The sequence below is a fragment of the Agelaius phoeniceus genome, chromosome 13, assembly GCF_051311805.1.
Source record: "Agelaius phoeniceus isolate bAgePho1 chromosome 13, bAgePho1.hap1, whole genome shotgun sequence".
NCBI classification, from domain to species: Eukaryota; Metazoa; Chordata; class Aves; order Passeriformes; family Icteridae; genus Agelaius; species Agelaius phoeniceus.
The window spans coordinates 3319107-3345304 of record NC_135277.1 but is presented as its reverse complement, the minus strand read 5'-3'; the positions used below and the strand labels follow the sequence as shown (position 1 = coordinate 3345304).

At 43.5% G+C, this 26198-nt stretch overlaps 1 protein-coding gene across 1 annotated transcript in view; it reads right to left on the bottom strand.

The window, feature by feature from the left end:
- ADAMTS17 (ADAM metallopeptidase with thrombospondin type 1 motif 17) overlaps positions 1-26198 on the bottom strand; it is a 156048-nt gene that overhangs the window by 74954 nt on the left and 54896 nt on the right. Inside the window, exons 8-10 of the mRNA XM_077185551.1 lie at positions 23193-23298; positions 4318-4458; positions 2886-3036 (exon numbers count right to left, since the gene is read on the bottom strand). Coding sequence (XP_077041666.1) covers positions 2886-3036; positions 4318-4458; positions 23193-23298 — 398 coding nt within the window. The remainder of the gene's footprint in view (positions 1-2885; positions 3037-4317; positions 4459-23192; positions 23299-26198) is intronic.

Here is a 26198-nt window from a genome sequence, read left to right as displayed (position 1 = left end):
GCACACTTGTTCCCTGGCCTAACAGGAGCCCAGGCTAGAAGCCTGATTCACAGCTCCTAAAGAGGTGACATGCACTAGAAAACCCTACCCAACACTGAGGTTACAGATCCTGAATTACACATCTTGGAGGTCATAGATTACAACAGACTGTGCATCATGTGACCATCATAAACTCATTCTTTTAGTATATTAAAATGTAGAAGGAAAGGAGAAAGGAATGTAGAGGTTTGGTGTATGTAAAGCTGAGCCTTGCTCATATGTTTTAATTTCTGTTCTGTAAATTTGGAGCAGAATAGCTGCAGGATAGCTGGTTTGGCAAACAGAGAGCTACAGTTTTGTTCTAATGCATCTGAGTTATCCTTAAAAACAAAATGGAAGAAGAACTTTGGGGATGCAATCTCAAAAGTTCAGATATGGGTGAATATTCATGGATTAACTATCCTGTTGGACTGGTGTGGGAGGCCCAGCCACTGCCAAGCATTGAGGGACCTGACTCCCTGTGAAAGCAAAGATCACATTCCTTCAAAAAATGGGGCTTTGATGCTGTTAAAGGAGAGAGCTTACTGCACAGAAATTTCTGTGTTTCTCAAAAATGTTGAAATTTTGGAATTATCTAACCTCTCAAGTTTGCTCTAAACCAAATTGCATGACATTTTTGAATATAGGGCCTCTAGTTTGCCTGATATAATTATGCAGCTCAACTATCTCCAAAGAAATATTGTAATGTAACTCTCTTATTATATAAGAAAATAGGCAGCAGACTCATGTAATCATAAAAAGATTGAGCAGGCTCATTTCCTGAAGCTTATTTCCTTTTCGTAACAAATATTTACTGTCAAATGTTTATTGCTTTTACATTTGGATTTTTTTAATACTTTATTGAATTAAAAATACCACATTACCATTGGCTAAAAGAGGAGACAGCTGTATTTGCCAATAATTTCTACAGCTAATGCCAGTGACCAGTGCCAATTTTTTTTTTGGTTCATATTTTTGTAGACAGCTTTGAGACTTATGATACAAGTATTCTGCAGATGAGGCCTGAGGAACACAAAGGTGAAATGAACACAAATTTCAGAGGTTTAAAAATCAAAAGTGATCATTTCCTCTAAAGAATTTCCTTTCCTTGCTATCACACACCAATTCAGAGTAGCATAACAGGATGTAAACACAAGCTTAAACTAATGGCATGTGACATAACTGATCCAGAGCTTCACAGGGTGAATGCTAATTCTTAATGCACATCTGCAACAGAAATAATTCTAAATAAGGGACTGCAAATTAGTTTTCATCTGCTGAAGTTCTACCAGGCTTTTCATCAGGAAGCACTAATGTCCTCACAAAATATGCTTCTCTTTCGGGAGAAAGGAGAGATGGAGGAAAAGAGCACATTTTTCATTGGGTTCTAAAGTGTCAAATAATTAGACTGGTGAAAAATCTTGGGAGACACAAACACCTGCTGTCTGTATCTTACAGAGAATGGTGCCTCTTGGCACATTATTCTGGCAAACAACAAGTCCCTGAAGCAATTCCAGACTGGACATGCAACTCCTGTGTGAGAAATGCTGACCACCTACCAGCAGGCTGACATTCTCATCAGGCACTGGAATATCCAGAAACAAAATGGTTTTTTTATCACAACAAGGGAAATAGCAAAAATCTCTTCCAAGAGCAGCCCAGCTGGGTGACACCCACACAAGTGGAAGAACTTGAGTCATGCTGGGTAGATCTGAGGTTTTCTTTACAGACCTATATTCTAACACTTTGCTTCCAGTACAGTAGTCCTGGTGGTCTGCATTTTCTTGATGGAGCTGGGAAATACAACCTGTCCAGATTCTTTTCCTTTGTTTTATATTAGCTAGTTTCCAAGTCCAAAATAAATAAAACAGCTAACATGAAACTAAGAGCATTTTCCCAGGACTTGCACGTGTTCCACAGTTTTAGCAATTTGGCACTTAAAAGCCCCAGTTATCTCTGATTATTATTTTCTTTCTTAACACTGATTTAAGATCTCAAGCTTGTTCAGAGTGGGAATGAGGGACCTGTCTGCTTTTTGCCTGTCTGTACAGGAGGGGATGCTGCCAGCTGGTGCTGGTGACCCAACACAGCTTCATGACTTTTTTTTTAATATCTCCAAGGCCATGCTGGAAGCAGGCACTACCCCACTCCCTGTCTAAAGCAGGGGATAAGATCTGCTCAGAATTAAAAGATCTGATTATGTGTAATACCTTACGAAAAGCTTGGCTGTCTAAATTCCAGAGATGAGTCCAACAGCCTCATCTCAAACACAACCTGCTCCTAGAGACAGCAACAGTCAATATTCCCATTTTGCCAACCAACCCCATGATAGCCCACACTGCACCCAAATCCTGATTAAACATCATGTTGCTTAGAAAACACACAGGATTCTGCACAGAATTTGGTAAGGCTTCATGAAAGAAGCAGACACCAATATTTCCTCAGCACAGAGTTAGTTAGGAGTCAGCTCCTAAGAACACTGCGGTGGTCTGAAGGTGAAGTCTGTGAACGCCCAGCCAGCCATCTAAGCTGACTCTGTGGAAGTCGCCAAACACTCTTGTGAGGAGAGACTTTCACCTCAGCTGAACTTCCAGGAAAACAATCTCTACAGAGCATTTCAGCAAAACAATCTCAAAAGGGAACAACGTGCAAACACCAGATTTTCTGAGTCCGCTCTGGGAGATTACCAAGGGGAAAGAAGGATGAGGCCTAACCAGGAGCGGCTGACAGGGAGCTCGAGGCCGTTTGATTTTCCACCACCAGCGCTGAGCCTGAGGGAAATACAGATTCCTTTTCTCCTCCCCAGGGCTTGGCAGCTTTATTTCCACTTCCCACCTTGTTTCCAGCTACAACCCACGAGCTCTTACCTCCATATCCTTACAGAAGGTGGCGTTGGTGCCAAAAAGGATCTGGCACTGCTCGTCGGCGCTGTAGTGCATCCCGGGCAGCTTGTGAGGGAGCCGCACGGAATATTGGCTGCGGGGGTCAGTCAGCAGCAGGCAGGTGCTCACCTTGGACCTGGGCAGGAAGGAAAAATGTCCTTAGGGAAAACCCCTCTGAACTGCAGTGTTAGGTCCCTGCTACAGAGGAGCCCTGTCCTCTCTTTAACAGTGTGAAACTGTGGGATTTTCCCTGGAAGTCTTCTGAATCGTTGAGAGCTATGGATATAAAGGGCCTTGGGAAGTCACCTGCGGCCCCAGGCCTTAAGGCAGGAGAGATAACATTCACAACATTCTGGGTTAAACTTTTGTCTAAACCAACATTCACAACATTCTGGGTTAAACCTCCGTCTAAACCTTTCCTAGAAATCTGAAGGAGACTCAATTTGGCCCTCAGGCAATCCAGCCCAAAGCTTCACTTGCCTTGAAATACCAGCTAGAAAGTCTGCCATCATGTCTCACCTCAATCACCCCAGCTGAATTCTGACATTTTTTCTTATCCATCACAGGCATAAAAAGAAGATTTTTCTCTTCGCTTTCACAACAATCTTTTACAAATTGTTGAGTCATACCAGGGACCAGATACAACCAGATGAATTCAGATGCAACTTCTTTTTCTAATTCATGCCTTTAACGTGGCATTAAATATCCCATTTTCTTTCATTATTTTCCTTTCTTTCCCACCTCTAACCCCCAGAGTGGGAAATTTTCCATGCCTAACCCACTCCTAGCACAAAGCACTGTGCCAGGCACTGTTTGGCAGAGAGCTGCACTGTACGTTTAAGATTAGAACTGCAGAGTTCAGATAATTCTAGTGCTTCCTGTAGTTTGTGAGATTTAACAAGCAGCAGGACAGAAATCCTTCCTGAACCACTGGATATGATGAGCTGAAAGATGGATGCAGTGGGAAAAAAGTTTATAGTGAACTGTTTTAGACCAACACTCATTGAGGAGTGAGAAAACACCTCACAATCACCTCCAGGCAAAGTCAAGTTTCAATAAAATAAAAGCTATTTAATAACAAGACAGTAAAAACCACAGTATCTTTAAGCAGAGATTCCTGCAAGCCACCTACACACAGATTTCTGTCATTGCAAAATTGAAGGGCATTTTCTGTAAAAGAAAGGTGATATAGGATTTTTTAAGAGATGTTATCAGCACATTAACAATTGCACATAATTCTTCTGCCTCTCTTCAATCCTCAGTTTCAAGGTGCTATTGCAATGGAGACAGGTTCAAATTTGCATACCCTAATCACACAGGTACACTTCTTTAAAAGGAACATTGTTAATACTTCACTTTAAAGCAACAGAGTGGATTCTTGCCTGGTAGGATTTTTGACACTCAGCACAATCCTTACTTTAGGAAGTTTTCGAGGTCGTCTCGACTGCAGGAAGACCAGGAAAGGTCACTTGGGTTCCTACCCTTGACCCATTCTCCAGACATGATGTGAGACCTCCCAGCACAGGGCTGATGATCATCATCGTGGCTCATCCCCATGCTGTTGGATTAGAACAAGACAAGAGAAAGAACCTATCAAGTTATGATGTAGGTTTTCATTTCCCACTGCCCTCAGCAATGACACTCTCAGGGATTAACAGCTGGACAACAGGCTGCACATACAACACACAATCAGCCATGCACTGCCCTGGGCACCTGTTAAATAAATGAATTAGAGGTTCCTTTAATTTATCCATTGCCTTAATTTCACGAAGTGTTTGGTATTTGTGTGTTTGAAATTTTTAAATGTGTTTCTTATGGACTTTCCTCCCAGGGCTTATGAGCAGTGAACCTGGAGAAGTGATGTAGCTCAGAGAAGGGTATCTGCTGGAATATTTACTGAAAATTTTGGATTGCTTTGCCAAATCTAGTGGATAGGATCCCTACAATTACACTGAGAGAATGATCTAGAGATGAGCCTACTTTGTTCTTGCATCAGTGTGAATTTGGAATATACTGTTAGGAAACACATTTTTCTAAATTAGTGGTATTGTGCAATCATCTAACTTTGAGGCTGATCCTAGTTTGAGTCGTGGGTTGGATCAGATGATCTCCAGTGGCCCTTCCAACCTAAATTAGGCTCTGACTCTGTAACAGAAGCATTTAGACTGGAGCCTGAGGCAAAGCCAAGCCCCATTTCTGCAAGCACTGTCCAAACAAGCACCAGGACTGCCCCATGCCCATGTCAGCAAGGACAGAATGGGACCTACTCAGCAAAACAAACCATCTAAACAAACAGCAGATTGTGTTGGATAAACACATGGAGGAATTCAAACACATTCAGTGAGGATTTCCAAAGGCACTCAGAAACAGAAACCTGTTACTTCAACCTCCATCCAACTTCCCCCTCAGGACCCTTCTATCATCAGGGGAGTCTTCACCATTGGCTGCTACAGCAGGTTGAGAATAAATCCCTGCTGCAGGGAAGGTGAGACTCCTCTGCTGCAGGTAAAACTTTGTGAACAGGGAAAAAGGTGTGACCAAGGTCACCTGCCACACTCAGTCCTACACTCAGCCCATCACACCATCCTGCCTGGCAGTGAAAGTGAGTTAAAGATTTTCCATTCTACTTCAAAATGAACATTAAAACCCTCTTCCAGAATCATACTGTTTTCAAAGAGTTATTACTCTGTAACATTCCCCCTTCAATTCCAAAGTGAAATGGACCTTTCAGAAGAAAGGTGCCTTCTATGGCCAGTGTCACCTTCTAGCAAAATATCCCCAATTTGGGGCTGAAAATACAGAACTTGCTGGGTCTCCAGCTGGCTGTTTAGAGCAAGCCAGGAGCAGTCCCTTTAAATATGCACTGTTTAATCCGTGCTATTTCCCTACAAATCTGAGGCTCCTGTTTGCTTTCTGACTGTGCTCTTGGCTTTGCTCCTCCCCAGTTGTGGGACTTGACTGTTCAGAGCCCAAACACGACATCCATTTCTAGTAGCAGTGAACCAAAACCCACTTCAGCACTTTGATAATTATGGCTTAGATTGAACCACCATCTCTGCTATTTTTAGCTTACAGTGAAGATTATATGGTGGAGTCTATTATTTTAGGTTTATCTCCAGGGACATTATTATTATTATTTCTAGCAAAACTACATTCAATGTAATTTTTAGACTCAGAAGTTCATAGTTATTCTTGTTTTTAAACCTTTGTGGTTTTTGAACACTGCAGAAACATTAACATCAAGCACATTTTGTTTGATGCACACAGGAATAATCTAACAGTCTATTAGTAACTCTAACTTCAAAACAGTAAAGAGTGAAATTCCTGCTCCACTGAAGTGAATGGGAGTGTTGCCATTGACTTCAATGCAGCCTGGGTTTCACTCCAAATATTTTACCCATGTTGTTTCTACACAGAGAAAACTCCTCACATGCTAGGATGAAAGTTCCAGCAGTATTTCTCCAATGCAAATAAGCCCATCTAAAGATTGTATTCCTAAAAGTCAGGAAAAGAAGGGCTCAGCACCATGAAGTAAAGGATGTGAGCTTGTCAGGAACCTTCCAGAACAAAGTTTGCCCCAAAATGCCAGTTTGAAGGTCCGTGGTCACACAGCAATCCTGATAACTTTTCTAAGGGAGACCAGGCAGATTTCCAAGGTTTCTTGCAGCTTGTCTGCCTTGTGACTGCCTCAGTGCTGACACTCAAAGCTGGGTCCTTTTTGGGTTTCTCCTCTGTTTCTGTGGGATGGGATCTGGCAGCTTCCTGAATGGCCCCCTGGTTGCCACATCAGGTGTTCCATCTCAAAAGGCTGAAAACAAATCATCTTCCTGACTTTGCAAGTGCTTTAGGATCCCTGATTTTATCCCTTCCAGAAAAGCCTAGTGTTTAGTCTAGAGTTGTTAATATAAGAAATGCTTTAGCTTTCTGATTAGCTTCAATTATTTTTATGTTGAAAGTGAGGTTTTGTTGGCAAAAATCAAGGGTAGCACTTACTAATTAGTACATTCCTGTCCTTAACTTTATCTTAAACCTGATCTCATGGAAGATGTCTTGCCTAAGACAAATGCTGAGGCTGCCAATCTTTACTCAGCTTTATTTCACAGGGGGTTTGAGGCAGATAAAACTTGTTCTCTATAAAGAACGAATCAGAACTCACACCTCAAGTTATTTACAGGTTTCTTCTGAAATTCATTCAATCCTTACATGTGTGGAAATCTACCCATTTCTGAATCATTCCTATTTTCCTAACAGAAATTCTTTTAAAAGTCACAAGCATAAAGGAATTGAGCCTGAAAGGAATACCTTTATTGGTATAAAGCAAAAGAGCTTTGCCAGTTTATATTAGCTTGGGATCTGGCCTCAAGGTACACAGGCAACCCCTCCTGGCCTCTCAGTGATGAGTTTCTGGTAGAATGAAACCAGCAACACCTTTGGAGCCTGTTTTAATTGGCAATGCAGAACTTTTCTCAGCATCTACTTTACCTTACAATGACTCACTTGAGAAAATGATTAAATGACCTGCAGGACTAAGGCATACCCTCGCATGCTAACACATTCTTTTCTGAAGTTCAAGGGTCTCCAGCTACATCAAAGGGACCAGGTTTTCCTAAACAAGCAGTAAATGCAATGCCATGCTGATTCTTTTCACTAATGAACAGTCCCCCTCGTTTAAACAGAAAAAAAATGGGACAGAGCAGTGTGTGTTTGTACTAAACACCAGTGCAAACTGAATCAATAGTTTACATTTCATTTGTGACCATCTAATCTTACCTGCTATTCAGAATTCACGTGGAATTAGAAGCAGGTAATCAGTCTCTTGAAATATTCTGCCTTGGGAAGTTCTATTCTTACATGAACTGATCTTGAACAAAGAGTTGATAAGAAAAGCTCTCAGATTAGAAGTAGCAATGTCAAAATGACACTGCACTGCCCTGCAAACCCACTGCCCTGTGTGCTCCCTGAGACATAAATGTCCATTTTATCAGAAGCCACAAACAGACGCTGCCTGTTACCCTTTGCAAAGCCAGCAGAGCCATTATGGATGAGCAGGACTCAGTTTCCCTTTGTGCTGTTACCACCACAGTCACTCCTTCATCCCAACCCCACGGGAAACTTCAGCCTTTCAGTTCATCACATTCTCCTCCTGAAGACAATGAGATTCCACAAAGGCAAGCAAGGACAGCTCAGACTGTCAGCTCTTCAACTCCTTTCATTCAATGTTTACTCAGAGTAGGCACCCTGGGACTCTGGTTTCACACTCCAGCTTCTTTCCTAATATAAATAATGCATTGCTTACCAGTCAAAGACACCACGGCCTCACTGGAGGAGTCCTGCAGCACATTTACTGTGGCTCACCATGTGTGAGGCCAGAACCAAGCTGACTGACCAGTGTGAGCCCTGACTGTTAACAGAATCACAGCAAGGCAAATCTGATCAGGAGTCACAGGGAGGCAGCAACCACAGATCTCTTTGATGCAGTTTTTTTGGAGAGCAAGGCTTTAAAGTAGCACTGCTATGAATAAAAAATAGCATGCAGTCTCTGGGAGCTGTGGCCTCCCTGAAGCCTGTGCAGCAATCAGAACTGGGTCAGGATGCCAGAATTACACTCTGGGCCTGAGCTGGCCAATTTCTTGTGTAATTCTTTTAAGCTAAACTCAATTATCAGCCCCGTGTTTTCCCACAGCAATGCTGAACAAATGCACTTGCTTTGTTTGTTTGGGTCATTTGTGGAGTTTCTCCTCTAGACAGTTAATGTAACTAAACTGCTCTGTTTACCCTTGGTGTGTTTTCCAATGTTTCCTGTTTTTCCTCACAAGCCTGAGCCAAAGTGCACCAAAGCCTGTGGAAAGCCTCCTACTGCACCCAATGCACCGCTGCACCTCAATGTTCTTGAGGTCATGTGCACAAATCTTCACCAGAGCCACCATGACCCTCACTAGAAAACCCAAATCTGAGTTAGAGATAATGCAAAGGGCTGGGAGAAACTGATTTAGGAGATGCTTGAAAAATCTGTTCAACAGCTGCAGCTCTGGCTGGTAAGAGACCACTGGACAAATCCCCAGTGGACAAATCATCACTCTCCCTTAGCAGGGAGAGATGAGAAGCTGGGACGAGAGGCAAGTTTGATAGAAAATACCAGCAGCAGCAGCACTTTCCTTCAGAAAAAGGGTAGCAACTGAAAGAAAGAAATGTGAAGAAGGGAAGCCTGAAAAAAAGACACACAGATATGGAAACGCCACCTTCAACACCTCCCTCTGAAAGTCAAACCATCCCATTTGCCTGCAAATAACTCAGCGTGAGTCAAACACTGGATCACTTTAGAAACTCATGGCTATCAAGGCTACCCAAGCTGTCCTGGCTGTCACCCCAGCTGTTTATTAAACATGCATGACAAACAATTGATTGCTCTCCACACAACTGCACTTACCTCAGCCACCAGTTCTCCAAAGGGCAGGGAGGATGTCCAGCTGCCAAGAAGGAAATGAGGACAGCAGGCTGTCTCTCATTCCCACAGAGAGAAATCCAAAGGAGCCTTTCCAAAGAACCAACTCACAAAGAGCTGGAACTGTGTAAGCTCAGCAACACATTAAATAGGAAGAGCTCCTTGGGGCCAGCCCTGCAGAGCAACATGGCCTCAGAGAATTGAGCAGAGCCCATGATAGCTGTATCCCAAATACAAGGGGGGACAGGAGAAGGCAGAGATATCTCATGCTCCGAGTGAAAAGTTCAGTGGGACCACTCAAGTTTTTACATTTTTGGCTGATACTTGATTGCTGGGCAGCATGTTTTCTCTACCTGTAACATGCCTTACCCTGCAGATGTTCTCCTAAAGGCTTTGTTTCTGCAAGGGAACATTGCTATGAGCCAGGCAGTACCAGCCTTGCATGTCACCACTGACCTTCTCAGAAGAGAATATGAGAGAAGTCATTCCCTGTGACCTGGTTTGCCATGACTCACCCACAAGTAATCCAGCATTAAATGCAGAGCCAGGACCAAGCACAAGATTTCTTTCTAAAGCCCACTGGAGAACAATAAATGCAAAAGGAGGGCAGACTGAACAACATCCTTGCAGAGTGGGAGAGGGAAGGGAGAAGGGGAGCTGTAATTTACCTTCTCTGGCATGTCAGAGTGGGCAGGATGACAGTGCCCCACAGGAGGACAGCTATTTAGACATGCACAAATGCCATCTGGTTTTGCTTATGAAGGACAAAATTCCTCCCCTTCCCACCTCCTATCAGGTCTCAGTGAAGGTGTGAGAAGGGAATCCCATCTCTGCAGTGCATCCAATGTCAAGCACAAAGGAAGATGCTGGTATGGAAGGAGGTTACACAGGGTGTGTGGCTGGCAGCTGAGAACATTAAACATGGCCATGAAACTCAAATCCAAACAGGTCACTAAGCAGAGGGTGCACACCAACAGCTCTTAGCAGCTCCTGCCTTGGGCTGGGTTTGAACCAGGAGTGGGAGACAGCACCCCACATCATCCAGCCTGAGAGCTGTCCACTCCCAAATTGAGTTCAATGTTAGGAATTTTTATTAACATTTGAAATTGAAGCTGCATCACTGGAAAGATGCCTACTTCTGAACTGGTTCAACATGTTGAACATTTCAATATAAAATGCTGATCATCTTGCAAGTTATGAGGTTTCCATCCAGTTGAGAATAAGGACTTAACAGAGGAAGGAGTGAAGCAGGGGTGCTCATTTGAGCTGGAATTGTAACAGGAGCTGCAGGGCAAAGTGAGGACAGTAACTTTGAGAGGGTGACCCAGGAAGGTGATGCCTCTAAGGAAGCAGACATGGCCAGAGATGTCAGAAGGGGCCAAGGGAGGCTTGGACAAACAAACAAATCCAGTGAAAATGCTGAGGTGAGCTGAGCTCTCACCGAGGGAGGAAGCAAGGAAACATCTTGTGCAACCTTCCTATAAAACCAGCGGCCACTGAGGCCACTGGCTTAATGGAAAGCAGGTTTTTTCACCCTCTTCTTTTCAAACATGTAAACACCGTTTCTTAAATATGCTTTGGCTATTCCAGAAACTGTCAGGAACACTTTGGGGAGCAGTGATGAAGAGAGGGAGATGATCCTACTAAAAGCATTTGAAGTAACCAAGGCTGGTCATTGTGTACACAGTGTTATCTAGAACAGGGGTGTTCAGGATGGGTGCTGTACTTTTGGGGCTTTTTTAATCAGGAAAGTCAACATTTAAAGGGAGCCATGACTACTGGACTTTTGTTTTCATAACCAAGTTTATGTCACTCTCCAATAATGAAGTAACCAGATATTTTATATGGTTATCTACTCATCAAGCAGCCAAGAAGTCAACAACAGCGAGTGAGAACACACGAACGCCTATGGTGAATAACAGTGTGGAAAGCTGTGGTTTATTCAGCTGCATGACAGATCCAGCCCTTTATGATATGGTTTTCATTTAAAAAGAATTAGCTCTTTTGCCTTGGAATCTGGAAGGCAGCAAAGCACGAGCTTGTGCTGCAAGGGACAGAGAGCACACGACAGTGACATGGCAGGGACAGACAGCACATGAGAGTGACATGGCAGGGACAGACAGCACATGAGTGACACAGCAGGCACACCCACTGTGGCCTTGCACTCAAAAGCTCACTGGTATAAACACCAGTTTTGGTTTGATTGAAGCCTGACCAAGGCCATGAAGAACAGGGTGAATTATCTTAGGATCCTCTCCCCAGAAACATCCCATGTTCACATTGATTCCTCTCTCCAGCAGATATTTGCTCATGGGACTCTCTCTGAGCAGCCCTTGCTGCTCCACAGAGTGGGGGATTCACAGCAGGACAGGCACTGCCTGATGCACGCCAGCACCTTTGGTGAGATGAAGGAATCCAGCTGCAAAACAACTGAACATCCACCATTCCAAGGGCCTCCCTCCACTGCTTCTGATTTCTAGGATGTGGCCCCTGCATATCAACCTTTTCCTGAAAAAAGCTTCACAGTTTCTTCTAAGAGCTGGCAGGTTCTGAGGCAACAGGGGCAGAAAAAGGAGTGCTCCACCAAATACGAAGTCCTACAAAATGCTTAAGTTGACCAATATACATACAAATAAATTTGGCAGAAACTCAGCATTGCAGAGGTAGCACTACCTCAGGAAAACACCCTTCTTCCTTCTGGTGTCAATACCCCCTCCTTTCCAAGATCCATTTAGCATCTTACACGAATCTTTCCTCCTTCCTTAAAGCGCTATCCCATCTCCATGCAGGCATCCAACCACATGCTGAGCATTTCTACACCCTCACACATTCTTTCATACCTGCCAACAACACACAGCAGATTTCTGACACAAAAGCATCAGTAGGAGTCAAGGGTTGCTTTAATTCCTTCAGTCAGTCCCTGTTGAGGAGCTGAATACAAATATATCCAAAAGCACTCACTGTACAACATGGATCAGTGACTCTCTGTGGGAATCACTTGTCTCACACTGGCTGTTTGTCATGATCACAGCTGAGCTGTGACCCTAAAGTAAGAATAAATTTATCTGAGGATGCCTCCATGGAAATGTTTGCACTAAGCTGTTTCCTTGCCCTCCAAGTGATTAAATCCACTTCTTGGACACACAAAATTCTTTCTTTCTCACTTGCTTCAATCTGGTTTCAGAACACAGAGAAGTGTTGCAGAAGGAGCACAATGACTATGAATGAACCAGTGGTGGGCAGAGGACTGCTCATTGCACAGAGGCTGCTGTGCTCCATCTGTAGCTCCTTGTTTTTGGAAAGCACCCCGGGGCACAGCAGAAGGAGCAAGCTGAAGGGTAACAAGCTGTTTGCTTTCAGCACTGCCTGAAGTGGGTGAGAATGAGTCCTCCCGAAAATGTGACATGCATTTCCTCAGAAGATGAAAAGGGAATATAAATTGTAGGGTGGAAAAAAGACCAAACCCCGGGATAGCTGGGTGGGATTTCCCACCCACGAGGGAAGAGAGACAAAAGCTCAGTGAGCACTGACAGCCCTGTCACTCAGAGTGTCAGAAACCCCTGGGGAAGCTCTGTGTGCAATCACTTTTCCAAAACTCCTGCGAAACCACTGAAAGCCTCCAGTCAACTGCAGTGAATGACCAAGTGCCAAACCTGAATGCAGAGCTGCAACACAAGACACCCTTCAAAGGAAGGCAAGGAGAGGGGAGAGATGGTGTGGAATATTTGCCAAATACGTGCAACACGAGTAGCCCAGATGTCCCACGCTCTGCCCCATCAGGAAGCCACCCCCAGGCGAGGGCTGGGGAAGTGGGACAGCCTGGGGAATGCACTGTGGGAGTCAGGAATGCTGGCTGCCTGCCCCACACTGGGAGATGAATTCTCCATCCCTGGAGGTGGGAAGGAGGAGATGGCCAACGCCAAAAGACAAGAAGGTGTGAAGTAAATGCAATATATAAATTCTACCAGCATCAAGTGTTTTGCAGTGCCCAGACAAGGCAGTGGGTATGAGTTTGATGGCTCTCAGAGCAGCAGAAGTCCCTTTTCACAGAAATATTTTTCATCCTCTCTCTTGGTCCACATTGTCAATCACTGTGGGCTTGCAGATTCAGTGCAAGAAGAAATCCATCCTTATGTGACCCTCTTGCACTGATCCACCAACACAGCAGGTGACTGCAGTGGACAGTAACAAACCTCTGGGCTTGCTTTAGCTTCCAAAAATGAGAAAAACCCACCAGAACTGACTAGGAAAAAAGCTGCACAGGAAACACATGATGCAATTCTAAAATTTTGTTCCCAATAGTGGCACTCCCATACACCAGCTCCCTAAACTCCTAGAATTTTTCACAATGGTTCAGCTGGTAAAATAATTTATAATAGCAGAACCACCTGGCCTTGGCTGTTTGTAAATGATTGCAGAAGTTCAGCAAGTTATCTCAGTTTCACTCCTTTTATCAGCAGGGAGAGATTCGATATCCAACAGGAATGTTGCAAATTATGGCTTGGTATCAAAGCAATTTGGCAATGATATGTTCAGACCAATACTGAAGTGAAATTCTTTGGGTAGTGGGTGTGCCTGGTTGCCTACAAACCTCAGTGCTGATCAAGTCAAGTTTGCTTCCATGCTGTCTAAGGAAACGACATGAGGAAAGTAAAAAGTGACTTGAAGAGACACTCTTGCTTTGAGTAACTTTGGCTTGGACACGTTGATGTGAAGACAAATTACACAGAAAGAAAAAAGTCAGTTATTTTCATGAGAAGATACTGTTTTAGAGGGTGCCTAGCTGATAAGAGGTGCAGGGTGTGTGTCATTTAACTTGGGATAGCTTTCTGGAGATGGGTAGGAGCTTTTCTCATGTTGTTCTGTTCATTGTGCTCAGAGGGGCTCCTGCAATCACACATTTGGCAAACCTGGTGAAGTTACTTCAACACACACCCTAAACAGCTCAGAAGGAGCTGCAGGTATGGAAGGTAGTACTTAATGTTTAAAAAGAAAATACGAATATATTTTCCTAAGCAAACAAGTCGGCTTTTTCTTTGACTGGAGAAAGCCCTCAGGATCATATCTGAATTACTACTGGAAATGTGTCAATAACAGTGAAATAATGGAGAAAGAGATAAAGTAAATACACAGTGGAGGTGATACTTTAAATGAAGTGATGCTTGTGCACACAGGCAGGAAAGCTGAGGGCAAAGTTGTTTGTTATTATAATGTTCCTGTGGGAAAATCCAGACTGCAGCATTTCTTTAAAGCTACTAAATGCAGACAATCTGCACTTTTATCAAAATTTGACCACTTCTGACCACGGTGACTCATGATGGGTAGTAGGGAAGAGTTCTGTGTTCTTGGACTAAATCTACCCCACGTTACACAGCAAGCAGCTTTACTTGAGATAAAGGAGGAACCAGACATGAAAGAATTCACCCATTGAAAAGTGCTGCTGGTTGTGCTTTCAGGAGGAAGAAAGGAAGCTGTGTTCTTCCTGTGAAGGACAGACACTTTCCCTAAGTACACAGACTACCTGAACCAAGAAGCACAAACTCTTTCTAGGGAGCATTTCTTTATCCTGCAGCCTAGTTTTCCTGTGTGCAATTAAAATGAATATTTAAAAGCCAGATTAGAAAGCTGCCACTTCATTAGCTGTCTCCAGAGTGATGCTGGCAAACAGCAGGGTGGGAGGAAAGGAGCCCAGCAGGGAGCAGGAAGAGCCAGGCAGGATTTGGACTGTCACTGACAGGTGAGAAACAGCTACCAGAGGGTGGACATGAGAAACTTCTGAGAGGTCAAACTGTCCCAAATGTGGATAAGATCTGGTGTATAAGGTGAGTGTCCCAATGGGCTTTGGAGCACAGAAAGAAGTGAAAAATACAGAAAGGTACAGTGAAAAATACTCATTTTTAAGGCCCTGAGCTAATTAAAGCCTAGCCAGGAGGGAAACTTTTCAAGCATCTGAGAGTAAATCATTATGATCAGATTCCTTTTGCTTTGATTTGTTTTACCTAAGCAAAAACAAAAGCAGAAAACTGTGGGCTATTCTCCTCTTTTTTTATGGAAACTGGGGTTCAAATAAAGATGTAGACAACAAACTCCCTGCTGGGCTGGATCCAGCAATGGAAACAGGCCTGGCATCTGATGTAGGGAGGATTTTGCAAATGGAAAGGGATCACTGAGAACAAAGCAGGCCTGTTTACTTCATTTCTCCAGTAAACTCTCTTTTGCTGCATTTTATTTCCCAACACAACTGTTGGCCAAGAGGCAGCCAACCCTGTTCCACCCCAGCACAGCCTTCCACTGACGTAACAGCTAAAGGGAACCACATTTTTAGAGGCAACAGCATTTCCACTGGCATTGCTGCTGCTGACTTACTACCAAAGGCTTTTCCAAGTGACAGGCTGGGATTTATCACCTTCCCCAGCTCGGGAAGTCATTTTCACCTGGAACCTGTTGAACTCAGCAGGCCAGGCAGACAGCACGGGTTACAGGCTATTGGAACCCAACTGCTAGTGGAAAAGTAAATATTTCATCTAGATCACTGCCCTTGTATAAAAACAAATTATTATTTGGTAAATGGCACTTACAAACCTAATATTTCCTGTGCTGGTGTGCAGTGGGAGGCTGCACAATGGGGGCTTGTACTGTCCCCATGTTTTGGGTCACTGGGTGCACCAGGCTGCTGCCAGCAAAGCCAGTGGAGTATGAAACCAGAACCCTCGTGGCAGGAAGCAGATGCAGGGTTTGCCAAATCATTACGGCCCAGCTACTTAACACAGCCCTGGCTTACTCAGCAGAGTAAGCCTTCAAAAAGAAAGGCAGAGCTGGCAAAGCTACAAAGCTATTGATTAAACAAAAATTGTGTTTCTAAATGGCTGTCGTTCGCCTGTTTGCTGCAGTTTTATTATGTTAAGTAAAGCTCTACAAGATGCTCAAAACCAAAGAAATTAGAGGGACTGCAAGGGAATGTTGCTTCCCTAGGGATTACACAGAGATCTTCCACAAAGCAGCAAGAAACCCTTGCCCAGAACTAATGCTTGCCTCAAGAGTGCAGAAAGCAACAGGACGTGGAGATTCCCACGCCCAGTTCCAATGTTATTACATTCCAGTACTGTAAATAAACTATCAAATTTGGATGGTACAAAGGTGAAACAGATAATCATGACAGAGGGAAGGTACCCTGCTACTGTGCCAGGATTAGCAGGTTCAGCAAATGCACCTGGAAATATCTCGAAACTTTACATAAAACTAAAAAACCTCCCAAACTGAGGTCTATCCAGAGCAGAATACTACAAAACCTCTCCATTTCTCCTCCCCAATATTCTTTTTCTCCATGTGATTTTTGTACCTAATTTTCTTTAAAATTTTTCTCTGTGTGATTCCACTGCCATTGCAAAAACAACCTGCCCAGACAAGGCAACTACCACAGGCATCTGCTATTTCTGGGGCTCAACTTGCTCAAGTGTCCTGTAATGCCTTACAGTGGGCCAACACAATTTCTGTTTAGTGCTGCTCCACAACTGCCTCCTCCTCAGGTCAAATCATCCATGCTGGCAGAAGTCTCCACTGATTGTTTTCTAAATATGTTTAAACCTGTCTTTGATCTCTGCTTCCTTTTGACTTAGGACATGGTTTTCAGAAAGTTATTATCAAGCCACTAAGGTACATCATAATAATTTGTTTTATTTAAACCAGACCCCTCAGTGTGTTACCAGAAGTGGAAGAAGCATCTCCTGAAATGTTAGGATATACCTCTTCTTTCTGTGAACCAGAAGCTGTTATTAAATAACTGCTTTGCTTAGATCATACCACTCTGATGTACAGCACATATGATGAAATAGGCAGTGTTCCATTATGTCCTTTGGACTTGTACAGAGAAGGGCAACTTAACTGTGAAAATGTGCTTGCAATTATCTGTGGAAGAAGAATGAAACCTGGGAGGAGGGGAGCACGAAAAGGGAGCCTGGGAACAGGGAGAGAGAGACATTCCTCAACAGATTTACAACACAAATGGCAGAAAATAAAATTAGCAACTCCAGGGTGGGTACAGATTGCTGCCAGCATTTCTGGCCAGCCCCAGGGTATGTCTACACAGCAGCCAGTCCCTCCCAGTACTCCTGAGACTGCAGGATACTGGAACAGCCACATCCTCCTGGGAGATTTCAGGAGGGGATTCTGGCCCCAGGAGAACAGAGCTGGGGCAGGCACTGCCTGAATGCAACTCTCCAGCTACTCAGGAAGTTCTGGTGCAGCAGAGTCAGTAATACCTGAGCTTGCAAGAATAAAGTCTGCATGGGATTGTCTCTGGCTCCAGTGCTCCTTGGGACCCAAGTGACCTTGATTTTCCACCACTCCAAATGCAGAGATGTGAGCTCTGACACACAGCATGGTCAGAAGGGCACACAGGCTTTATGAAGGCACCAAGGGAACCACAGCTCCCCAACACAAGGCAGGATTTACACCAGCAGTGCCACTGGAGAGGTTTGTGCAGCCACTGGACAGATCCTGGCAGCCACAGGCTGCATCCCTGAGCCATCCACAACTGGGTGTTACCCTACAGACACACAGGATGGGCACCTCTTTGCAAGAGCTCTCTCATAGTAAACTAATAATTCACAGAGTGAATAAGATGCCTGTGGGCATGTGTTTCAGTAAATTCTTTAAGTACATGCTGAAATCCTACCCTGTGAATAGGAGTTTGACCTCATTTGCAGTACAGAGGGAGCAGAGTTATAACTGAAGTTGTCTGGATAACCCCGAAACTGAGACTTTGGTGCTTCTGCATGTTTGATTCTACAATTTAAGTAACACTGGTTTTCATGCCTTTTGGGAGGCATGAAGTAACCTGGGGACACATCAGTGTACTTCTGCAACAGCATCAAAGAAAAATGTTCCACAGAAATTCAGGTCAGGCAGAACCTGCCTGATAAATGTGGGACTAACTCAGAGAAACACAGAAAAGAAAAAGAAGCCCAGGTGAGAGATTTTTTTAAAAAACAGGGTTAATGTTTAAAATCAGCCAGGACAGAAACTACACTCAGCTGTCTCCACTGGTAGAACCCTGAGTTTAAGGGTTAGACTGTGATGAGCTGCTCTGACAAACACAGAGGGTTGTTGGCATTTTTTCTTTCAAAACAGCTTCTTAGCTCCCACATCCTGCACCTGAATGTTATAACCCCAGGATAAAAGGAGAGAATTTTTAGCAGAGGTCCCTCCATTTCTCCATGGCTTCCAGAAGCACTGCCTTTGCCCCAGCACCATGATTTGGCTGTCTGGCTCCAATGCTGCTGGCACTGTTCTGACTGGAATGGCAGGACAGGCTGATCCAGAAAAAGAAAGAGGTTTCTATCAGCACAGTGTGCACTCTGCAGGATTACCTGTTTGCACAGATCTGCCACATTTACTGGGGTGGTCCTCAGCTTCCACATGAAACTTGTCATTTTTAAAATGCATTATGAGCAGTTTTTTATAAATTGTGGGGCAGGGGAGAAGGAGGACAATTTCCTGCTTGGTTCTCAGGCATCCTGACTAGCTGCACCACAGGGACTGGCTTTGCTGGTGTAAATTGTCACAGGGCATCACTCTGCGCCTCTGGGATCTGCCCAGGGCCACTCCCCAGCCCACAGTGTTTTCACATTCTGGCACATCTGCATCAATCTCTCTGCTGGGTGCAGAACTGCCCTGACCAGGGAGGCCAATGTTATTCACAAGTCCATCAGCACAAATACCAGCCACAGAGGGAACAGCCAGAGTGCTTTTCCCTCACCTGCAACACCACGATGCTTGAGACACCACAAAGGCAGCAAAGAATTACGCTCCCTGAAGTCATTTTACCCAAGCTACAGCTATCAATACCTAACATCTAAAGCAAATAAGCACACTGGAGAGAAACCTGCTGGTTCCAAACCCTTCTCTTTGTCTGTTTCCAAGCCCTGAGCTGTTTGGTTTGTGCATTATGGGCTTTTACCTTTGGACTGGTTTTTGTCCTCATCTGTTTCAGCTTCAAGTTTGAGGCCGTGTGGTTTCAGGCTGTTGGCAGGAGGCAGCTCCTTGCTTATTGTCAGTTGATTTTAATCCCCTTTCCTAAGGGCATCTGCCCCAGTGTGGCTCCCAGCCACACCACCTCAGGCCATTCTCTCTCCATCCAGGCAGTGCCAGGTTCCTCTGGCTCATGAATGGGAATCTTCCCTCCTCACCCAAGCCTGCCCCCGTCCCACCACAGGAAAGCTGAGGCTGTTGAAAGAAAGAGCAATGGCAACAAAGCTGGCATTGTTGTCCTGAAAAACCCCTGGCTGCAGCCCGCCCCGCTCCGTGCGGGGATAACGGATACACGCATGAATCCCAGCTTTTGTTTCCAAAAACTTGTTTGACTTTTTCTTTGGAGAAGGACTTAAAAATGGTAACAAAGTCACTGCTGTAGGCAAAGAGAGAAGTAGGAGGGGGGGAAGTGGCACTATTTTCCTTCCAGTCGGTTGTTCAGGGTGGTCTTTGGGGTGTGAATCTCAGACCAGGCTCACGCTGGGGCAGTTCATGGAGGTGGAGGAGAAGAGAGGCACCAGTCAGGATCCTGGTGACAAAAGCAGGGCACTTTGAGGCTTTTACTGATGGACTTGCCCTGCAATTCTGAGGAAAGATGAGTGTAAGAAATGCTCGTTGTTCATATTATGTTTATAATATGAAGACCTCAGACTGGTACATTTTAAGACTTCAGTGACCGCTGTGATCTCTGGGTCTTCCCTTCTGTGTAGGTCAGGACCCCACCCAGCAAACCCTGGATAAAATCCAACAAACCCTGGTTACACTCAAGTGTGCTGTTTTAGAAGACATCCAGTGCTGAGCCAGCTGACTGAAGGAACAAGGCTTGGTGAGGGTCCTGTCTTGTGCAGGAAGGAGTTTATGATTTGCAGCCTCAATACACATTCACTGGGCTCCCTGCCTGTCACCTCTTTGTAACAGCAAGACTCTTCTGGATCCTTTGTAGCAAAAATTGTGTCTAAATACAGATGGATGTTCCATTTGTGTCCATGGACCAAAACTATCAGTACAGACTTGGAGATTTAAATACAAAAGTCACGTCCCTCACCCCATCATCAAGCAACAACTCCACAGGTGAAACCTAAAGATGAACTTCCATCCTTCAACTTCCATAGGACCTATTTCATCCTAATGGACCTATTTAATGGTGTATCCATGTTTTCACAGTGCAGCTGTCCGGAATAGTGTTTTTTGCAGTCAGTCCAAATGACATTAGTGGCAGATTAGGAATCTGACACATCAATTAGTAATCCATTCACTTTTTCCAAAGTCCACATCAGAAACTATCTGTGAATGCCAAATTGGGCTTGTGATCTCCACAGACATTTGTTAGTCTTAAGGAAAGAATAATAAATCTCAGCTTTTCTACACTCATAAGGAAATCAGACTTCAATAAAGCTCAAAATTATGGCTCTCCAAAATTTATATTTTTGCCAATATGGATGTAAGTTTTGATTGGATTTTATTTTAAATTAAGAAACTTACACCTAGTTTTCCTTGGTTTTCATTTTTAAAGCTCATGTCAGCTTCTTTGTGTTCATGTCTGCAATGGGTTTCCTTACATTTCACACAAAAACTCTAAAGTCTGCAAAGAATTCTTCTATTGCACAAGATGTGCTGAAGCAGCACCACTCAGAGCATCTTATGCAGGTCAACACCAAAAGGAGAAGGCCTGACACCTTGTAAGGTTAATGTAAAGATTGCTGTTGGCCTCCAGAAGCCACCAGACAACTGGTCAGAGGTTGAGATGAGCAGCCAGGCCCCTGGTGGGTGACAGCACAGAGGGATGATTTTGATGTTCAGGTTGGAGGGTGACAGACATGGCATCTCCCCCCCTCTGTTTTGATTTGGCAGCACAGGGCGTTGATTAGGCTGCTGGTGGCAAGGCAGAGGGGGCAGAAGGGTTTGCCCCAATGTGTGACAGAGAATTGCAGCTCCTTGTGGAGTGAGATAACCTGGAACATGTCCCCAAACATTTGTGGGAGCAAAATTCTCCCAACAGCTTCTACAGCTGGAGCCCTCCAGGCTCCTGTGCCCTCCCAGAGCCACATTACCCCCATGCCTTGGGTCCCTAAACTGGCCCTTAGTGACCCCCACACTCCTCCAGTATTTCTGAAATAATTTTCCAAGATGAACACAAAGAAAGAAAACAAGCAGAGGAAAGACATTGTGGTCTTAGCACGAAAACTGCCCTCAGAAAGGAAAATGGAGTTGGCAATTTTCTGCACAGATGGAGAGATGTATCTGAAAGCATTACATCCCCTATTTATGATGGGGATTTTTTTGCAAGGCATTATTAGAAGGAAGCTTGTCAGCTCTGCTGAGAAACTTGGCAAACACCAGGGCAGACCAGTCTCACTCTTTCACACAGCTGGATTTTCTGCAGCTCAAGTATTTTTCCCTCTTGCTCTTGGCCCATCCAAAGATGAGTGCTGAATTTCCCTTTGCATTACCCACAGGTTAATTTGTTATTAAGTTTAGGCTCAGTTTAACATCTTGGCATGCAATCTAAATAAAACCAAAACCAAATGTCCTTCATTTCTGCTGAAACCACCCTTGGTTTGGCTCAGCTGCCTTTGGTGTCACTGGAGGGTGAACAGGAGATTCATTTTTGGTAGGTCACCTAAATATCCTCCATGCAACTTTGAAATACACTGCCATAAAGTAATTATTTGTCATGGACTGAGAGTGGCCAGAACCTGAACACACTCCATTGGCTCTGACTTAGCTGTGAAATACTTCTTACTGCAGGAAAGGAAGATACACCAGACACATGAGCTGCAGGAAGGGTGCAGAAAAACCTCAGGCACAACTTCTTACTGCAGGAACAAAGCTGGGATTTCCCATCTTACATCCAGAGAGGCTGAAGGAAAGAGTGCTTGAAAACCCCCCAGGCACAGTCCTGTCCCCTGTACAACTTTGTTCCTGGCCTAATTCTGTACCTTCCACAGCCCAACTGTGACACTGCAACCAGAGTGATGTCAATGGAAAGGGGAAAATGCTCATCAGTGTTGTAAGTGCAGTGACACTGGGCCTGGAGAGCCGGGAATGTGGAGCTGACCTTTGGTTAACTCATTCTCTGCACTAAGAGCATGCAGCTGACTCTTCCAGTCAATTCTGTTTTCTTCTGCCCATGGGATATTTATAGGCAGCTTTAAAGAGGCTCCAAAGTCACCTGCAGAAAGTACCCAATAATCACATTCTGCAAATTGCTGTCTGACTAGGATTTGTCACGTTCTTTCCTGCCTTTTCCAGTGTATTCAAAGTCTCTTACTTAAGTGTGATTGAGCTGATAAATCAAGTTATAGCAATTCATTCTGTTGATCAAATAATTCTGCTTAAGGGCATTTCCAAAATACTGATGTTTACCATTTCAGTCACAGCAGATTACTTCACATGCAGAGATGAAACCATTACCAAACTATTTAACTATTAAAGTCCTTGACACAGACACCTGAACTTCAGAAAAAACTTAACAAGTTCAAAGATTTTGAAGCTCATATCGGTTTTGTGGACCTACTCTACACAGCAAAGAAAATCAGAATTTGTCTCTATTACTGTCAATCATTTAAGAGATTGAGGCTTCTTTGTGCTACTCAGAATCAGAACAGAGAGCTGAAAACAGGGGAAGAAAAGCTAGAAAGATTTCTGTGTACTAAAATGGGTATTTACATAAGCCTCCTGAAAATTAGGTTATGTATTAATGTGCTACATTTATGAAATCATAACAAACAGCCACTCTAGTTATTGCACTTGTCTGGCTTTAAATAAAAGTATCCTGCAGTGGCAAAAGAAAAGAAGGAAACAGAAGGACAAGCTCTTACTTGTGCCCAAGTTCGTGTGCAATTGTGAATGCCAGATTGAGACCGTTGTCTTCAGCAAGAACACATTTTCTCTTGGCACTGCAGACACCTCCTAGGTAAGCAATTCCTGCAACACAAACACAGAGAACGTTCCCATCAGAACCAGTGAAACAGCTCATTCATTCAAAACATACAGCAGTAACAAGCAAAGTGACCAAAAATGCAACCAGAATGAAAAACATTAGAGCAGTTTCCATACAAGATCATCTGAGTAGTTTCTTCCTCATCCTAGTGAAGAATCAGTCCAGAGTTTTGTCAGACAGGAAATAAGTAAAACACACTCTCTTCCACTGCTTTTGTTGGAAAATATATTTAACTGTCTCAAAAATAATTTCACTGACCCAAAAATTCATCTAAACTTGTCTACTAATACCCTCTACTACAGCATTAGAAGATGCAGCGAAGGAGCCTGAACGAGCATTTAAATGAAGTTCTGATTTTCAGAATGAAGTCAGGCAGCAGGAATAAAACAATAAAGCAGAGACTCTGAAAAGATCTTACATTTTCCCTTCTTTTCACGCTCAAAAGCAAGCGAGAGTGTCAGAGCCAGGAGAGCTGGCAAAGTGCTGCTGGTGAGTCACAAAGCCAATGTAGGTGGCACAAGTCTCCTATTACTGAGTGGAATTTAGGATTTGATCCATGCACAGTATTCTCCTGTTTGTGTGGGCACCACGAACAGTTTGAGGCTGAGGCCAAAAAGGAATTCAAAAGTTATGGCATGGAACCTCTGCTATGGAAAAACAATAGTCCTCATCTGCCCTTCCTGCAGCCAGAGTGGCCCCTGCTGCAAGTGCCACTGCACTTGGGAATGCTGTGCTGGCACCTCAGGGTGCCCCAGTGGATATATCTGCTTTTATTTGTATTTATCAGCATACAAGGAATCTATTTCCTCACTGCAGGACTGGTTGCATGGAGGGGTGCCTGGATGGAACTGCCTTTAAGGAGCAGACCATGACCATGCAACGGAGCCATGATCTCCCTGTTCTCCTTTTTTTCTTTTCCTCTCAGAGCTGACAAAGCTGTGTTTATCAGAGTGCAAATGTAAAACTTTAGACCTGGAAGAAGTCCATCTCTGTTTTTATGAGATTTGACAACAATAAGGATGTGGATATTAGTTGCCAGGGGTGTTCTGGATGGAATGAAGGGATGGGCAACAGTCTTTTACTTCAGTACTTGCAGAGAAGAGTGAAAGCAGAAATCAGGCACTAACACTTGCTTACTTTAAAAATGCTGACTGTGAAAGGGCAGATTCATACCACAAACAAAAAAATGAGATCAAGATTTAACCTTTTAAATCAAGGGCCTAAAAGGCTGGATTTCAGCACTCTTCTTGGACTGACTCGATTCTGACATGCAGAATAGTCCAAAGGACATCAAGGAATTGCTCAGAAAGGAACAAACTTCTTTGGGAAAGATTTCTGAGATTGCAAGCTCAATTCACACATACCTGGTGGCCCAATGAATGTGCCCCTTTTTGGTTAAAGGGAAGCCAAAACCAAGAATTTGAGTCAGCTGAAAGACACCTTTACTGAATAGGGAGAGATATTTTGGTTCCCTTTCAGCAGTTTTAGGCAGAAATGACCAGAGCGGGACTTTTACCAAAAGTGTTTTATTCCTACTATTAAACCTGATTATTCCACCTCTATCTTCCACTCACCTGTGCCAATATCTCTCAGTTGTGTCTGACACATGAGGTTTTAACTGAGGAGCAACTATTGCATTTCAGGCTCAGGGGTCAATCAGGCAAGTCAGTTTTGCTTGAAATTATTCATGCTAAATTCCTTCTGAGAGATTTTATAAAATGAGGCTGGGTCTATGTTTCCCATCATGGAGATAGAAGGGGGCAACATTCCCATTTTTGGGAGGTGTGGTGCAACAGAACAGTCTAGAATTCTGACAATATATTTAAATATGTTAAATACCAATTAAATTGTCAAATAAATTATACCAAATAGTAATTCTTCTGAAGTCTTTGTTTAGTGGCTCTAATCCCCACTGAAGCTGGCAATGCATATCCACATTATTATTTTGGCTTTTGCTCTATGCTAAAACCCTCATTATTCAAAGGTGGAAAAGTAATGATTAAGGACTTGTACATCCACCAGTGGTCAAAGAAGTAGTGACTGTGGCTCAGTTACAGACTCTTAGTCATCTATTTTTATTAGCTATTTTCAGTGCTTAATGTGAATCCTGTGTGGCCATTTTATAATATCTGCAATGATCAATTTAAAAAATGTAGCCATTTAAAATTAGTTTATTATTACAGAAATGGACTGGGCAGAGAAACTCATAATCCTGGAAGAGGAGAAACCTTTGGAGTACATGGAATGAACTCAGTAAGAAGTCCAGCTCATGAACTGCTGAGTGCTTATTAATAAAAGAGTCATTCTGGAGCAGCAAGCCAGTTATAACAAATTGGTATCACATTTTAAGCCTGAAAAAGCTTGCTTTAAAAACGTTTTTGAAATCTATTTTTTCTATCAAACTATTTCCTAAGACTATAATTTTCCTTTGGACCAATACATTTGAGCATGAATTCCTCTCATCAGAATATCAACAGCAAATAAATTATTGATCTGCAAACATACTCCAGATCTTTAGTAAATCTAGCTGAACCATTAACATAAATGCAACATTTTTGTAAGCCAGTACAATGATCCACATAACTGATATGCAGAGAAAAACACACCTTTAACCAACAACAATAGTAGCACAATGCCTTGGTAGCTGCATTAACATGATTTATGTCTTCACTGGGATGAATGGAAACTGTTGTTTGCCTCTTAAATTTCCAGATTTTTATCTGAGCCTTTAAAGTCTGCAGAACTGGAATAAAAACTTCACGAATTCTGACACGTTTGTGAAAATCCTGGCATGCCATGGTTCTACCAGGCTGGGAATAATATAAGAGGAAATGCTTTTATTTGGTAATTTTGCTTCTGGCCCTGTCTGTGAGACAGGTGTGTG